Genomic DNA, 18,342 nt, shown 5'->3' on the forward strand with positions numbered 1-18,342 from the left:
ATTACATATTCAGTTTTTCTCTATTTTTCTCTCTTGTGTTGTGTCTCCTAGTCTCTCTCTCTATGGTGCCCACAGACAATGAATACAATGTGATAATGATGATGTATTTCTATGATCTGTCCTCATTGCCTCCTAGGGAAAGTGAGAAAGCACCTGTCTCCTTGTCTTGCCATTAGAGTAGTCTAACATCATTAAGTGGGCCAAATATGTCCCGAGCAGGCCTGCATGAAGCAGGTTCAGACATACAAGTCCTATAAGTTGGGTGAATTTCTTCAGCTGGCACCTTTTGCACTATTCAAACAATTTGCGCTGTACTGTGCACCAGCACATATTACAAATCCACGGCACCAAGACAAGAAGAATAACCATGATTAATGGCTGGACGTGATTTTTATTGTTGCTTCTTCACAACTGCCAGTAGTGAGTCACAGTTGATTTTTTTTTACATTTGTCTCTCCCCCAGAATGGGCAGCTGCAGCAGCGTTTGGATAATGTCCAGAGAGACTTCATTGTCTTCAACAGAGAAAAGTAAGACCCTATTCTTTCTTTACCAGCTAATACCAGCCTTCTCATGGAATAAATAGCATTGTAGCTTTCAGTAAATGTAAGTAACACTGTAAATACTATGCCTTTTCACCATCATTATTATTATTATTATTGTTATTGATAATAATAATAATAATAATAATAATAATAATAATAATTGTTTGGTTTGCTGGATATGCGGTTTAATAAATATTCTAGCTGTAACCAGGAATAGTTTTTAATTAAAAATGAATAAATAAAAATCCTTGCTGCTTGGTGGAAGCATCAAGGAAGGTATTAAAAAAATCAGTAAAATCAGTAAAATGTCTGCTTGTGGGAAAATGATCAGAATGTGTTAAATAGCAACTGGCAAAGCCTGCCCAGTACTGAATATATCCTGTATATCAGAAGTTTCTGGAAGTAATAAGAGATGTGATTCACCACCATAATTTGCATAAGGAAATGTTCAGGCAGGTGCAATGTTGACTCACGCAGTGGCATATTCTACAAGAATATAAAATAATTCCATGATTATTTCGGTCTATCTAAATCACTTATCAAACCTTATTATCTTAACCCAAGCCACAGTACACAGAAAAGGCATAAAAACAGATATTAGAGGCTATAAAATTGTTGCTTTGAGGAAATTAGTTTGACTCAACTTGCTGTACAATAAAATGGTAATTTAGTCTTCAGCAAGCTTAACCTGAAAGTGTAAATATTTATACTTTATTTCATGAAATTCTATATTGAATATATGAAATTAAATGATATGTAGTATTATCAACATACAAATAACAAATTAAACAGTTGGAAAGCTGGAAAAAGACAACAATAGAAAAAACCTAAAAGCCTAATTTAGAAAAGATATTTTAGTAACATTTCAAATGTGCCATTGTTATTTTACAGGATTTAAGGTAGGACTTAGATTACTTATGGACTTTTGGCAGTATAATGTATGGTTAATGATGTATACAGTCCTGTGGACCGGTTCTATTAGGGTGTAGATCATCCCTCCAGTAAAACAAATTGAAGTTGTCCATAAAAGTCAACTCATAGATGCCACAGAGTGAGGACAGTCAGGTGTGCAAGCTCAGCAGGCAGCTGGAATGACCAACTCCACGGCTCAGAGTAGAAACTAGAGATGAAAAGCTCACTCTTCAATGTTGCTTCAGGTCATTAAAGTTTGCAGGCATTCTTTGATGCACAGTTCTCTTGATTTCTTGACACAGCTCATCAAGTGGATCGAGGTCTTGACTTTGGCCCATTGTGCCACCTTACTTCTTTTGTTTTTCAGCCATTCTTTTGTAGATTTGCTGCTGTGCTTGGGATCATTGTCCTGTCGCATGACCCAGTATGGAGTTTTAGTCAGACATATGTCCTCATATTATATTCTGAAATGTCTACATATAGACTCTACTGTATATGTATAGAGTGGCGTTCATGGTGGACAGGGTGCCCAAGTCCTATGGCTGAAAAACAGACCCAAATTATGATCCCTCCACCACCATGCTTGACAGTTGGCATAATATGTTTGCCATTTGGAATGTTCGATGCAGCTTTGCAAACCTAAATTGAACTGCTGTGTTCTTTTTAGAGACAATAAGATTCCTGCTTGGAACCTTTCTGAACAAACCTTGTTCTTGTTCAGTCTTTTCATGCTAACCAAGGCCTGTAGAGGCTCTGATGTAGCTCTTGGCTTTTTGGGAAATTTTCTGAGCATTGTGGTCTGATCTTAGAGTGAAATTGCTGGGATGTCCATGCCTGAGATTTGCAAGAGTCTTTAATGTTCTGTACTTGTGAATAATCTTTCTCACTTGACTTCAAATTGGTTGGAAATGGCTTATAACGGTTCCTAGGTTGGTGGGTAGTGACAGCTCCTTCTTTAAGGTCATTGTGTTACATTGTGTGACTGCCAAACTGCTAAAACCTCTGCTTTTACAGAGGTGGTGCATTTGATTAGCAGCACCTGCTGGCTACCTACCGTCTTAATTCCTATGGACGCTAATCTAAAAATTGATGCTCCTGTAAAAACATCAATTTTTAGATTAGTGTACAAGGAGACCAAATTTTAAGGTAACAAATGGCTGAAATTGTGGTTGATAAGGTAGGGGAAAAGGTCAGTAAATTTAACTTTAACAGAACAATTATTGTAAAATAGGACCAGCTACGTGTTTTTATCATCACAGGGAATAATATCAGTACCACCAGCTGATACATGTTTCCCTCTTAAGTATACATTTAAAAAAAATCATAAAATGCCAGGTTAGCAATTACAGGTTGAATGTCAAGCTAAAATGATCCAATTTCAGTGCAATTAGTTACTAAGTCATTGCATGGAAGATGAAAAGATGTGTTATTGTTAACTTTTACAGTGTTCTTGCAGAATATAGAAACACACACTTAACCTGACTTAACCTGCTTCTTCTCAAACAATCTTAGTGAGCTTTTTATATCTACTCAAATAAATCTTTCATCAACAGGTCAAGAAAAGCAGTGGCGGACACAGAGTCCTCTGAATTGTCCACAAGTGAGAAGAACAAGGCAATAGAAGATGGACAGAACAACAATATTGAGCCAGCTGCCTACTTATCAGGATAGATCTCATGATGCGAGATCCCTGCTTACTCCCTCATCACTTGCACCTGCCCACGGCTTATATCTATCTGCAATTTGCACCCAGACACATATTATTCTATGAGCACAGGCACTCGAAACTGGTCTTCAGTGTTCCTGCACCACTTTGTTATCCACAACACAAATGCGCCACAGTATGCACTTGTGCATCTCTGTTCACACACAAAAAACAAATTATGAAGAACTCCAGGACTGCAGGAGTGAAATGGACTCCTGGAGCAGCAGCCGTGCCCGAGCGAGGCATTTTTCCTGTCACCAAGAAGAATGGCTCTCAGCAGAGTGTCACTCATATAATGTCCCCTTACATCCATCTGGTGCTCTAATATCTGCTCAGCCTCTACTCTGAGCAGTTGCTGAGGTGAAACGGTAGTCACTTCCCTGCCAAACACAAGACAAAGCCACATCTGATCAGCTGGTCAACCATGGCCAAAAGCTATATGTGCTGCTGCTGCTGCTTGGATGGGAGACTTTTAGTCCGTGGTGGTTATGTAAGTGTAACATGGTTCACCAGTGCTACATAAAAAATGACAACAAGAGTGGTTATAAGATGGAATTAGACCGACAACATAGCAGATGGGCAGCAGGTGTTGAAGAACACTGAGGATGACGCCATTGTACAGTGTGCTCTATTTAATATCGGGACATGAGCATGACAATAGGAGTGCAAAACATTAAAACTGGACAACTTTGAAACATAAAACACGGTATTTGATTTAACACAGCAAACACCAGTTCCTCTAAGAAAAAATCTGTGTAGCTAAATTGTAGAACTGAGCACAAATGGCTCATTTTATCAGAGCAGCAGGTACATGTTGGTAGTGGTCATGTTGCGTAGCTTTGCCAGTTAACAAAGATGATAGGATTTTAGCATTTGGTTTGAAGTCCCAGTTTAAATCAGCAGCAGATATAAGCAAAGCATCCCATATGTTTCCTTGACTTGCTTATGGGGCATTTGGAGTCATGATGTGTATTTAAAATGCAGCTACCAAACTGTAGCTTTTTTTCTCAACCTTGGATGTTTATATGGAGCTTTTAATTTTCATGCTGACTTTAATCAGTGTGTCCTGATGGAAATCTTCATCAAAACGCTGACATTTTGGACTAACCTTTGCTTCAATCTGCAAATGACAAACTGGGTCTTCAGAAAAAGGTTCACTGCGATGAAAACATAGAAAAAAGCTAGAGGGTAGATGTTATATGTTCTGCACTGAACCTCGCTTTGCACACGCTTCTTCATAAAGTGTAGCATTTATGCACAGAGAAACAAAAAAATAAAGATCTTATGCTGTGAGTGAATATTTATCTCCTTAGGGTGGTTTTCTAGATGATGATTAAGCTGACTCCTAGACTGCATTCATTTTTCAGTTATTGTCTGCACTCATGTCTGTTTTTGTATTTTTTACTTATGTTCTTCCTCTTTTGTGTTGGATACAACCAAATGCATATGTGCCACCAGATAAGTCTGCAAATTTGTAATCGCTGTTAATTGCTCCCATAAAAAACAGAATCCATTTGCAATCTGTCGCTGCATCAACACATTTGTGCAGCTGCTACAACACTGATATAAAATTCGGCAGCAGCCAAATGAATACAAGGCGTGAAAACACCCTTCATTCATTCAGTAAGATTTGCCATAGACTTGTTCAATATTATATCCCGAAAACCACACCTGCCTCTGAGCTTTGCAGAGGGGTGCCTTAGACCATAGATGTATGGCACACAGCTGGTTCCCGTAGCTATATGTGCATGTTTTAAAAACCTGAGCTCTTTTCACAATCTGTAAGTCAATGTGATTTATACTAATCCCACTGTGCCACTCTATTGACCTTGAGCTTGTCTAGCTGCAGTATCACTCAATCCTTTCAAGTCTATGATCTCTTGTAATTACATTTAAAATATAGTTTAATCTCTGATTGAATGACTCTTGGCACTTTTCTACTGAAGACAGGTGCAATGTTTTTCAGCTTACTTTTGTGTTGTTGTTGTTGTTGTCATAGATGTGATTTTAGAAATCCAAAGGTGGGTTTCTGTAAAAGCTGTCTGTATATTATAAGGTGGGATAGTTCAGTAGATGGAATAATCCTGGATACACGTCAAGCAAACAGTATTTCAATTTGATCTTATATGGGTATCAAAATGTTGGAATTATTGCCTCAATGTGGCACGTTTGCCACCTTCAGAAACCAAAAAAAAAAAAAAACTCAATTACAAATGGTACTTGACCCAGGTAATATAATTTCTCAACAAAACATATGCGTTAGAAGAAAAAGAAGAAGAATTTAGTCTGAGAATACACTTGTTCCACACCTGTGAATCTCACCCCTCTTACGGTTTTGTTGTCCTTCAGTTGTCACTGTGTGTTTATTGTAATTAAATGTGTTGGAGTTGCAAACTGTTAAGGTGTGCCTTAAATAATAACTTTCTTTTTCTGAACCAACCTGACTGTCCTTGTGCTTTATTTCATTAAAAAAAGAAAAGAAGTTTGATTTGGAGATTACTCTGCTCCAGTCTAAAGATAATGCTGCCCCCTAGTGGTAACTGACTACAGGTACAGTGAGTCTTGGATTGGAAATCTATGGTTAACGTGCAAAAAGATATATGAGTTGAAAAGAGAAAGTTGAAAACATTTTTGATATCACATGTGGAGAAATCAAAACCAAGCTAATGCATATTGAAAAACCTACTTCAGTGGCCACTGTTAGTGCGATACTAGGCTAAATTGGCAGTGGATAAGTATCTCAGGGAATTCCTTTATAATGCAGTCAGTATCAAACAAACTCAAAGCATTTCCTGTCCCTCCTCTCACCCACATGCATCTAAAAACTACAGACCTGAGACCAGCCCTTCCCTAGGTCATCTAGAAGGCACAGTCCAATCTCTCCTCCATAGAAACCAGAGCTGAGGCAGCACTTTCCACATAAATGGCTGATCTGAGTTGGTGGGGATGGGACTCTCAGCTGATAAATACTTCCCCAATCTGCTGGGCATCAAACAGATATAATCAGCAAACCTCAGCTTAATGATCTCTCTGCTTATCAAGAAGTGTAAGGGAATCGCTGCCAGTTTGTTAGGGCGTGTGCAAAAATGAGAAAATGTCCACTGTATTTGATAATAAAGGTGATTTATTACTTATAATCTGTAGTTTTCCAAGGCAAATAAAAGTGCATTAACGTTCTCAATTATTAGTATATTGCCAATAACACTTAAAGTACAGGAAATAATAATACTACACAGTCATACCCCTTATTTTTATTACTACTGCATGAACGGCATCAGCACAATTCTCCAAGTGGGAAAGGAAAGGACTGGATGAGTCCCACAGGCTCATCTGACCACAATCTGAACTCCGTAAGTTAAATGTAAATGTCAAGGGAAGAAGAGATATTCATAACTCGTCCTGTTACAGCGTTGATTGTTTACATCAAGTGTTTTTGCAGTTTTTGTGTATGTCTGAAGATGCTTGACAAATTTCTGGAGAATATTCTGATAATGATGTGAAATCAAACCACAGTGTGCACTTACAGCCACCACGCACACTTCTGTTTAGATTGCGGTTGCAGACTCATTGCGCCGTCTGCTTTTCCCCATCATTACAGTGATGTCATGAGACATTTACTCACTACCTAACAATCAAAGAGGGACCTCGCAGAAGTTTTACTGCTGGACCATAAAACTGAGGGCATGTGTATTCAGCCCCCGCTATGAAAGAACTATGAGAGACTATGGACACTTTGTCCAGCCAAAGTAGTCCGATTTTGGTTGTAAGACATCCTTTTTTCTCTGTGGTGGAAGCACATGTAATTTTATTATGTTATTTTCTTAACCTTTGTTTAAAACAAAATGCCAACATTAATTGATGAAATTGATTGATGAATTGATTAAATTTCACTTGAGGTGGACTTGGACATTAACCTCAACTGTCCTATGCACACTGTCATTGTTACAGTCTCTTCCTCGCTGCAGCGCTGACAGTATGTTTGCTGAAGTTTTACTGCAATGATTATGCTAATTCTATTGTTGACAGTAATAAGATGTATAATGCATAATAAGCTGCTTCACATTTCCAAGGCAGTGGGAAGCCTTTTAGGATTTCAGCATAGAGAAACACTGAAATCCTGCACAAACTGTGCCACAGCTATGTTTCCATACCAGTAGCTGCAGGAGGCTGAGTTTTCCAAAATGAGTTAATAGCATGACACATGCAAGTAGTTAGTTAAGACAAAAGCAGACACGGTTCTGACACTTTGACTGAGAAACCTGCATAACAGGCACCTGGCACTAATAAACTTTGCTCTTAGAATAAATGTTTTAAACCATGAACCTTCCTGGAAGTTCTTCTGTACTATTAGAGTGCGGACCATCATACTGCCACCACCATGTTTCACTATGTTTTTTTTCTCCAGTGGAATGCTGTGTTAGTTTTATGGCAGATGTTACAGGAACAGTCCACAGAATATTTTCCCAAAATTCTTGATTATATGTAAAATTAGTCTTTCTGTGTTCTTTTTGGCTTGTGGTTTTTGCCTTGGACACCATTTTTGCCCAGTCTCTTTCTTCTTGCTAAATCATGAACACTGAGCCTAACAGAGGCCAGTGAGGCTCTTTTTCTCTTAATAAACAAAATCAGACTTTAAAATAGATTTTGTATTTACTCAGGTTATCTTAATCTAGTACTAAAATTGGTTTAATGATCTGAAACATGGAAGCATGACAAAGTGAAAATAGTAAGGAGGCAAATACTTTAGCACAGCACTGTAGATCTTGCACATGTGCATAGATGTCAGAAGTTCTTCAATCATCCCCGGAGATATGCAGGCCAATAAAGCAGAAACTGTGGCCACATAAAGATGTTTATGCAGAGGTATAGTGCTGCAGGGCTCTAATCACTATTTAATGGAAAGTGAGTCATGGCAATTTCTCACACAATACATAGGAATGACCTAACACACAAAGTGCATATACCATGATGGTGCCAGAACATTTGTTCAAACAACGTCCAGAATTAAAAAGTAATTACGGATGCAAAACAGATGTGAAGTGAAAGAAGCAAAGTTAATCAAAGTAGATCATTTTTATAGTGTATCGTACAACTTTCATTTGCTGCTAGTGCATTTGTTGTAATATTTTCAATTATATATCTGCTTCAAACGATTGTCAAATTACTGCATTGTTTTTCTTTTTCATCCATCCATCCATCTTCATCCGCTTTATCCGAGGCCGGGTCGCGGGGGCAGCAGCCTAAGCAGAGAAGCCCAGACCTCCCTCTCCCCAGCCACCTCCTCCAGCTTATCCGGGGGAATACCAAGGCGTTCCCAGGCCAGCCGAGAGATATAATCTCTCCAGCGTGTCCTGGGTCTGCCCTGGGCCTCCCGGTGGGACATGCCCGGCACACCTCACCCAGGAGGCGCCCAGGAGGCATCCTTGTCAGATGCCCGAACCACCTCAACTGGCTCCTTTCGATGTAGAGGAGCAGCGGCTCTACTCTGAGCCCCTCCCGGATGGCCGAGCTTCTCACCCTATCTCTAAGGGAGAGGCCAGCCACCCTTCGGAGGAAGCTCATTTCTGCCGCTTGTATCCGCGATCTCGTTCTTTCGGTCACTACCCACAGCTCATGGCCATAGGTGAGGGTAGGGACGAGATCGATCGTAAATTGAGAGCTTCGCTTTTACACTCAGCTCCCTCTTCACCACGACGGACCGGTGCAGCGTCCGCATCGCTGCAGCCGCAGCACCAATCCGTCTGTCGATCTCCGGCTCCCTTCTCCCATCACTCGCGAACAAGACCCCGAGATACTTGAACTCCTCCACTTGGGGCAGGAACTCATCCCGACCCGGAGTGGGCACTCCACCCTTTCCGGCTGAGAACCATGGCCTCAGATTTGGAGGTGCTGATCCTCATTCCTGCTGCTTCACACTCGGCTGCGAACCGCTCCAGTGCGAGCTGGAGGCCTTCACCTGATGAAGCCAACAGAACCACATCATCCGCAAAAAGCAGAGATGAGATTCTGAGGCCACCGAAGTGAAAGCCCTCCGCCACTTGGCTGCGCCTAGAAATCCTGTCCATAAAAATTATGAACAGAACCGGTGACAAAGGGCAGCCCTGGCGGAGCCCATCACCCACTGGGAACAAGTCCGACTTATTGCCGGCAATGCGAACCAAACTCTTGCAACGGTTGTACAGGGATCGAATGGCCCGTAGCAATGGGCCAGACACCCCATACTCCCGCAACACCTCCCACAGGACACCCCGAGGGACAAAATTTACATTTTATGCAAAATGCCAGCTTTTTTGGAAACAGGGTTGTAAAAAAACTGTCTTGACGACTTGCTTTACACACTCAAACTATTCTATTAAATATTCACTTACATCTTGATGTTAAATAATGAATATTATAAAATAAAACATGTCAGCCAATAAGTTGCAACTCATGTTTATTCCGGAAACAAATCATACGTCCAAAGCACACTGTATTTTTGACCTGCCATCTCTGGGTTTCGATACAACAGTAAAAAAGAAACAACATAAAAACAGTAACAAAGGTTGTCAAACTAACATAAATACAACAAACCACCTGCCAGATTTAAAAAAAACACAATCGTCTTCCCCTCTCCCCCCACAATGGGCCAACAACAGAATATAAAGCTTACCTTACTGCACTGCAATCCTCTGCCTTATCAAGAAACAGCAAAGACATGAAAAAAACCCCAAACGCCCCCCAACACAATCACATCCAGAGTATTTAGGTAAACTGAACTGGGCTCAGTTATATTCGGGCTGATGTTAAATGTGCTGCATTAGAGGGCTATGCTGTGATGGCAAGGGAATGACGGGGTCCCCCTTGTCCTAGTCTTGAATGAAAAAATAAAGCCAGAGCTAAAGTGTTATCATAAAGCAGGTTTGCTATACTTCATCAATTCATTGCATCAATCTTTTTTGTTGCCCTCAGTTGCAAAGCTCTTCAGTTAAAGTGGTAGTTACAAGGGACAGTTACATTTATTTTTAATTCGTATGATCATCCTTTCATAATCTTTTTTCCCCTCCCTTTATCCTTTTCGAGATGATTCAGGATTGCAGAAACAGCCAGTAAGTTAGAAGCAAATGCAAAGGACGGTTTTCTCGCAAAGCTCTTTTTTTCTAGTGATGATGGAATGCAGGAAACAAAAACTCATATAAACCTTTTTTGGGATTTAGAAAAAAATGTTTCTAATAATTCTTCTTTCTATTCTTTTGTTTTCACATAATCTTTCCCAAGCAGATTTGTCCATATTCCTTTTTTTTTTTTAAACATCAATAATCAGTACAGTACATCATGGGGATGGTAGTCACCAAAAAGCAAAGAGGAGGAGTGCAGCAGTATCATGGATCACGTCACCCATATTAATGCGGCCCATGCAGCTCCATGCCCGACAGCACTCCTGCCCTCAGATTCAATAACTACCTTTTACTTGGTCCAGGAAACCCAAACAAGCTGCAACAACATCGTCCACAAAGCTACATCACATCTACCATATGTACAATGCCACCTAGAGCTAACCAAAGATACTGCAAGATAATACATGGCTACTGTGGAATCTAGTGTTATGTTTTGCTGACTATGGAGCAAGCAGGCTACTGAAAAGGGGTGACATTGAAAGCCGAACAGGATGAAAGAACGATAGCGTCATTCTGAGACATGTGGTATCCATTTTCCTTTGCGAACACGGTTTGTTTTTTGTTTTGTTTTGTGTGATTATACTGAGTTTTCCTGATTTTTTCACATTGCCAAACTACCAGATAACTATTCCATACAGATGAGTAATGAGACTTAGATCAGTCATGTGAATTTGGTGGAAATTTCACACTTTCAGTAAAAAAAAAACCCTCAAAAACCCAACCATCTATATACTTGACGCTGGTTCACATTCCAGAGGAAAAGGGATACTTTTCTCATATGAGCATAGTAGCATTGTGACAGGTAAGGCATGAGGATTCAGTGTTTTGCTTTTTTCTTTTGTTTGTTTTTGTAACTTTGAAATAATCGTGGTCCTCTGCATCTCCTCCCCCCTCCCCTCTTCAATCCTGCACTCTGGCTGTTGTCATTTTCTTTCTGCGTGTCCTGCTGTTTAACTGAGAGATGTGATGTTGGAACGACCACCAGGGGGCACTACGATGCGCCTTCCAGCAGGCCTGATGGGGATGTCATCAGGGGTGGGAGGACCTGCAAAGAGAGAAAGGGACAAGATAAAGAGACCAAAGATATCGGTCGGGGGGGGGGGGCAGAAAAGCAGAGTGAAAGAGTACAAAAGGAAGACATCTGCAGGGTTTCTCTGAGAAATGAACACATAGATTTCTACTTAAACCCAATCAAATTCCTATAAATTACTTGTGCTTGCATGGAAAACACTGGCAAGCAATTTAGATATGGGAGGAACATACATTTATAGTTATGCACTCATATTCCCAAGTGCATGGTCATGAAATTAATGTTAAAGTGTGAATTACATATGTCTTTGTGTAGGCTACTGTTTACTTTAAAACCCCAATTTTTCTTAAAGCTGGGAAAATAGGTCATAGGGTAAATATTTATCATACAGTAATGGGTAAAATGTTCTTTTACCATGTAAGATTTAGAGCATTTGGCCTATCATATGTTTTTTTAATCTCAACATCATAATCCTATGAAATACTATGCTATTGGTGATGTCTCAGGAATGTATAAACGTTATATGATTACTGTATTAAAATAAAAAATAAAATATCCCACGACAGGATTAAGATCTCACCAGACCCCTCATTTGAACCCCAAATCAGTTCTCTGCTGTAAAAAAAGTAAGCCCCTAGCATAAAGTGTTACAAAGATATATAATCATCTAATATTTTGCCCCTTCATATCTGATTGGTTAGGCTTTACGGAACTAAATTAATTTCTTGGGGTGACTGGGTTGAATTTAAGCTCTAACAATGTTAAACCATATCAAATGAGTGTAACTCGATCACATATACAAAGAAGTCGGAGTGCCTCTGCCCTTGTGCAAATTAGGTTATGCTGTGTCGTTTTTGTTGAGATGAAAGTAACATAACAAAACCACTGAGACAGTCTTATATGTTGGGACTACAGTAATGTGAAAACATGTGACAGATTAAATAAATCAGAGAACTGAAGGACTATACAGACACCGATGATGGGATTTACTCCCTTTTGCCCTCCACTGGAAACCAGTAGCAGCATTTGTCAATCCTGTCAGACAGGGCAGCTTTCATGTCATCACGGCACACAAATAATTGCCATGATGCACTCACGTTATTACTTTCCCAACACTAGAAGGCTTCTTGAAACACATCATTATCTATGACATATGGTATGTATCACTGAGGTGACAGGGGAATGCAAATGTGAGCAGACCTACTGCTGTACGAGGACTGTGAAACATTAACAAAAGATGCTTAAGTCTGGCATAAAGAATGGTGTTTCCAAATGATAAGTCAGGTTGTCTAGTCTAACAAATGATCAGTGCGTATATAAATGGAAAGTGGAATGATGTCAGACTGTGATACACTGTGTCTAAGCAAACAATCCTTCCCAACTTCTTCCAGACAAGCAAATGCACTCTGCAGGCGGTATCCCAGGAAAACTATAACAGATCAGACTCAGTAAGAGAGCATGCACACGAAGGCACATAGACTTGTACAACAAACTTACTTAAACACGTTAATATTTCAAAGCCTGGGAAAGTAGGAGCAGTCTTACTCCCCTCTTAATTCATGTACTCAAATTTAGAAATTCTTTCCAGTGGAGGTCATTGTCTTTTTTCATCACTGAGTTCAAACACTTGCAAAGACAGGTTGCTTAATACAGTAAATGCCAAACTTCATTATGTACAGTTGTTTATCCAAATGAGTTATCAGCTTTTAAAAATTATCCATATATTTGTAACGACTTCCAAAGACTACAGTGAACCCAGCTGTGGTCTCTCCAGGTTAACCAGAGTTGCTCTCACTGATGTAATGCTACACATGGACACATTTAGTCAGTCAGGGAGGACAGAATCAGCTACGGTCGCTCTGTTTGATTGTAAAACAGCGGAAACACTGAGTGGCTCGGGATTTTAACACGAGTATGAAGTGTCACTGCTTGGTAGCTTGACAAAATGCATTTCTCACATTTGTTTTTACTTGATGCTAATCTAGTGCTGCCCTGACACATGGGCACAATCGAACTGTCGCTCAGCAGCCCAGCAAAATTTAACAGATGTCAAACGTGAATGTTATTGTGATCTCTCACATTAGATAGGGTATCTTAACAAACCATGTCCAGATGACTGCAAAGGCTGTACTCTTTTAAGCTCGAAATGTAGGTTCAAATGTGGTGAAAACTTCATTTCCTGCAGCTTTCTAAAAAGCCTTTCAAAGTATTTTCTTTTACGGTACCTTGTTAAATGCATTTGTTGGCTTTTTGCCTTTATTTAATGGACACATTTTAAGAGAGACAGAAAAGAGGATGAGAGAGAGAACGATAGAGAGGAATTACAGGAGGTAAAGGACCCGGGGCAAAGCTTTACTAAATTAAGAATATGAAAAACAGACACAAAGCTTAACACATATCCTGGCTTTACAAAGTCTACAACAGTTCATGTTGCTAAAATATTAAGAGGGCTTGAATTCTATTAGAGAGGCTGTATTACTGTAGTTGATGTTAATGTCAACATGTGTTATCTTTGCCAATATCCATAGATTCGTATAAAGAAATGGGAAACTTATGTGTTTTTGTGACAGGCTGCTAGTAACAAAGTGCTGAAAGATACAATTTAAAAATGTCTGTTTGTTAAGTTGTCTGCTATGTGCAAACACAACACAGGTTCATCCCTTGAGTTAGGTGACTTTTTTTATGCTTGAATGAGTCATAGGTCAGCGTTAAGTGGTTTAATAAAAACATTCCTCTGAAAATAGTCAGGTACGAGGACTAGACTGGAAATGAGTGAAAACTATGAAAGACCTTTGAAATAAAAATGGCAAAACTGTCTTGCGTCTTGGGAGCAAAATATAAAGTTATATAAAGTGGATCAAGACGTTTGCACATCTTTAAAACACTTTTAACATTAAAGGCGTGTTTAATCCAGGGTCATGTTTACTTTACATCGAACAACACTCAAGTGAAAACTTTTACTGACTGTGTCATAGATTTAATTTAATAGAGTCTTCAATCAGACTCAAAAGAACTCAAGCAACTGCCTTAATGAAATGCACAAACAGACAGCTCTTTTTGGAGCATTATGTACTGCAAGCAAATGCATGCCATACTGTGCAAATTGTAATGCATGAAACGAGATAATAAGAAATTATTGGGTTCCTCTCCAGTCAGCCGAGGACTTTTAATAAATCATTGACAAAACGCAAAGACATGATGAGAATCACATGGCTGTTATCTGACTTCATATAATGAAGTAGTAACTGAGTTAAAATAGAAGAGTATGAGGGTGGTTTATCTGATGACCATGGATGCTCCTCTAATGTTTGTACGTACAGTATGTGGACAGATACGTGGAAGAAATGACTGGGTAACACAGAGATTGTTGTTCTATTAAGAAAGTGGGCTCACCGCATGGTGCAGGGTTACCTGCTAGACTAAATCCAGACTGGTGCAGGTTTCTGACAGGCTGTTTGGTTGGAGAAGTACGGGCCGAGGCCGAGGGGGTACCGCCACGGGACATGGAGAATTCAGAAACTGGGCCATCATACATTCCCCTTGGCACTGCCCTCAGGACAGCCAACTACAGGACAAACAGAAAGAGCAGAGATGGTGAAAAGAAACATAAAGCATGGCAGATGTAGAAACAGAACCAACATGCAGGCACTAGGAGAAACATTATGGCATTTTACTGTGCAACAAAAGGTTAAACGCAACTAGCTTCACACATGTTTAGCATTACATGGCTGTCTGTATAACTATTTGTGTGTCTAAATTATATATGCATCTTTTCCTGCCAAGAGTCAGTTCCAGATTTACAAATCCACACAAACATACACAGAAACACGCAAACTAAAACACGAACACACACAATCAAGACCTTCTCGAGGTTATAGAACAGAGGAGTCACCAAAATACAGTTATGTATTTATAAGCTTTCAGATCAAGTTGAAACTATTAGCTGCCTGTGAAAAGCCATTGTCTGTATGTCTGTCAGTGGCGTGACTCAGTGGAATCTTGGAAGCTCGGTCAAGACTTAAAAAGAGACATCTGTGAATGAAGAAAAGCATAACAGTGACTGCTACCAAGACAAACAGCACACTGTTACTACAGCTCCATTTTTTCATCAGCAGCCAGCTGTGAATTAAGAAACTGTTGGGCTATGAGATTTCTCGGGCCGTAAGAAGATGGCAAGAGAGCAGAAAGCAGGGGCTGCTTTAAGTATAAGCTGCTATAAATCACATGGTTAAATGGGCTCATTTCTCACACTTTGAACAGATGAGTAATACTTTAGGGTGGGTGTCTAATGAAACAGTGCTACTTAACTACAGTAGCTTTCTGGGTTTGGCCCTGACTGCACATTAACATTTAATTTACCTTTAGTTTGGGTTCTCTAAGTTTCTACATGTACAGTATATCTTTTTCTATTCGGATACTTTCACAAGTTCTCCTTGATCTCCCACCTATTCAGGAAATAAATAATCAATATGGACAATATGTTTTTCACCTTACTGCCAACTGATACCACTCCCATGTCTGTATGCTGAGTATGAAGCATCAAGCATGTACAGCTTAGCATAAAGACAAACTCCCTATGTATCAAGAAAGCATCAAGCTCTCTCCAACCTCAGCTACTCAGTGGCTCTTGCTGTAATCGAAGCCACCTTCCTAAATATCTTTTAAAATCGAGAGTCTAAAGTTAAAATGGAAGTTTAATAGTATGAGTAATCCTCTTAGCGTGTGCGGTAGGTCTCTCTAAAAAGTGTTATCCAAATCCAAAGTCAATGTATCTTTATTAATCCGAGATGACAAAGCCATGACCACCCTCAGTGTATGGACCTTACAGCGTCTAAGCACAGTCGGTGCCCTGTGGCTGAACCTTGGAGGGTGATGTCAGAGTTATTATATCTCCCCCACGTCCCACTTCATTGCCTCCTCCATGGCTGCCCTCTTTTCTCCCCGTCATCCTTACTTCCATTTCACCCTAGACTCTCCTTTCCTTTAGGTACATCCTAGAAGGCCTTAAAGTCCTTCACTGAGTTTTTTTTCAATTTCCTTTGTATTCTATGGTTTTCTAGTTATGTTATTGTTATTCTGGCAATCTAACAGTGCAGTGAGTACTGCGACGCAGTTCATGTTGTTCAGTTCAAGTTTTATACACTAACTATATTACCACATGTAAAATGTAGGCTGTAAAAGAAGAATGACTGCACTTACCTGCTTCCTGGCTTTAATACGCTTATAGGCAAAGTCAGGGAAGGGAGAGCAGGGAATGAAGCGGCCCACTCCGGAGGTGGCGTGAAGGTTTCCATCTTCCAAAACGATCTTACCCTGGCAAATCACCACTAGTGGGGCGCCACGCAGCTCCACGCCCTCAAAGATATTGTATTCAGCAGCCTAAAGCACACATATGATATCATCAAAGATTGTTGCAGCGGCAAAGAAACTAAAGTTTATTAGATAAAGTTTCCTATTAGTTATATGCTGAATGTACTCTTCAATGACTGAGGAGAAGAGGGTAAAAGTTATCTCTCTTTCTCAGATTCTTTATCATTCATCACCTAGTTCTTTACACTTGTCTGTTTGGCATGTACAAACAGCTGCCCTCATCCAGCTGGGCTCAGATGCCTTCGTAGTACTTTGTAGTATCACTGCCCTTCCCTTCTTCTGGCTCTGTAGGCTCTTTCACTTTTCTTTCTAATGCTCTTTCCAGTTGTCCACTTCTTAATGTTTTCACTCCCTTGCCTTCTCTTGCTTGATTTCTGTAATCCTTTGCATTTTTTAACCATGTTGTGCTGTTCATCCTCCTCCATTTTTCCTTGTGCCAACTTTCTTTTTTTGTATGTACGTGTAATCTCTGATGGTCCCCTCCCCTCATTCCATTGTTGCTTATTTCCTCTGCACACGGCCCTGTTTTCTACTGCCATCCAAATTCAGGCCAGAACAGGACATAACTAAGACTCGCTGCATGCCAAACATGATGTCATGACTAATCTGAGCGGGCTCTCAGTGTCCAACAGTATTGCTGCCTGCTCTTCTCTATGTATCCAAATACCCTTATGCACATCTATGTATTTTATGTTGACAATAACAAGCAATCAAAACCAGATGTGGGTTTACTGATAACACACTGAGATATAACACAGTTCGGGGAAAGCACTCCCCAACACAGTGTGCTGGTAAGCAGGGCAGCTCCCGTTTGATTTTGCTGCCCATTAAGGCAAGACACTTGAAGACAATAGGATACAATGTAGACTACTTAGCTTACATTTAGACAATTATTTTTGGAAACCAAGTTTTAAACACATCATATAATCTAATGAAATGTGTGCTTATTTATATTAATGTCCAATAGACAAGTTGTCTTTGAATAAGCACTTGAGTGTTTTGGAAGCTTTTTTTCCCCTGTAGTCTGAAAGAAAGCATGTCGCTGATGAAAAACAGGCCACGCATTTAAAAATTGATCAGGGCACGAAAAAACAATCGTTTTGCTGCAAAGGTTCTCCTTAAGAGAGATTTATTTGAAGTGGGAGCTGCTGTGCTCTTGTCATCTGTTTACCTCAGTGATTTTACAGCTGGAAGGGCGACCAGGAGGAAATGAAAGGGGTGACATCATTATGTAAGAACCCATGGATCCTCGGTGGATGTACTCCACATTTAGAGAAGGCATATTATTAGTCCACTTCTCTCTGTTTCACGTCTTGTTCCTCTATCTGGAGACAGCGCCATACTCTCGTCTTCCAACAAAAACAAATGTCATCGAGCCTTTAAGCAAGACAAACTGAAATCTACACGTTTCAATTCATCATTCCTACGATCAATTTAGCAACTACTAGCTTTTCGGCAAATGCATCCTCTCCCTGCTCGTGGACAGTGTTTATGCAAAAGCAGGATTTGTCCTAGGCTGCTGAAGCCGTAATTTCCTGTGTGGACACTTCCTCTGCTGCTGAGCGGCCCGAGAGGAATCTTTTAACATTTGCGTAATGGCAGAAACCTCATTACTCATATATACCGTG

General features: G+C 40.0%; 2 protein-coding genes across 5 annotated transcripts in view; one reads left to right on the forward strand and one right to left on the reverse strand.

Annotated features, from left to right (window-relative positions):
• The window catches only part of stk32a (serine/threonine kinase 32A), a 63,301-nt gene extending 57,702 nt beyond the window's left edge, over positions 1-5,599 (forward strand). For both annotated transcript variants that reach the window (XM_031725943.2, XM_039618928.1), the window contains exons 12-13: positions 464-528; positions 3,009-5,599. In XM_031725943.2, the coding sequence (XP_031581803.1) occupies positions 464-528; positions 3,009-3,126 (183 nt within the window). In that variant the 3' untranslated portion in view covers positions 3,127-5,599. The remainder of the gene's footprint in view (positions 1-463; positions 529-3,008) is intronic.
• Positions 5,600-9,576: 3,977 nt separating this feature from the next.
• Positions 9,577-18,342, reverse strand: part of dpysl3 (dihydropyrimidinase like 3) — a 46,047-nt gene continuing 37,281 nt past the window's right edge. For 2 of the 3 annotated variants that reach the window (XM_039618494.1, XM_031725955.2), the window contains exons 12-14: positions 16,544-16,723; positions 14,738-14,909; positions 9,577-11,359 (exon numbers count right to left, since the gene is read on the reverse strand). In XM_039618494.1, the coding sequence (XP_039474428.1) occupies positions 11,265-11,359; positions 14,738-14,909; positions 16,544-16,723 (447 nt within the window). In that variant the 3' untranslated portion in view covers positions 9,577-11,264. The remainder of the gene's footprint in view (positions 11,360-14,737; positions 14,910-16,543; positions 16,724-18,342) is intronic. The other variant, XM_031725954.2, reaches the window with a different exon arrangement.

Source organism: Oreochromis aureus, linkage group 10 (assembly GCF_013358895.1).
Source record: "Oreochromis aureus strain Israel breed Guangdong linkage group 10, ZZ_aureus, whole genome shotgun sequence".
Classification (NCBI taxonomy): domain Eukaryota; kingdom Metazoa; phylum Chordata; class Actinopteri; order Cichliformes; family Cichlidae; genus Oreochromis; species Oreochromis aureus.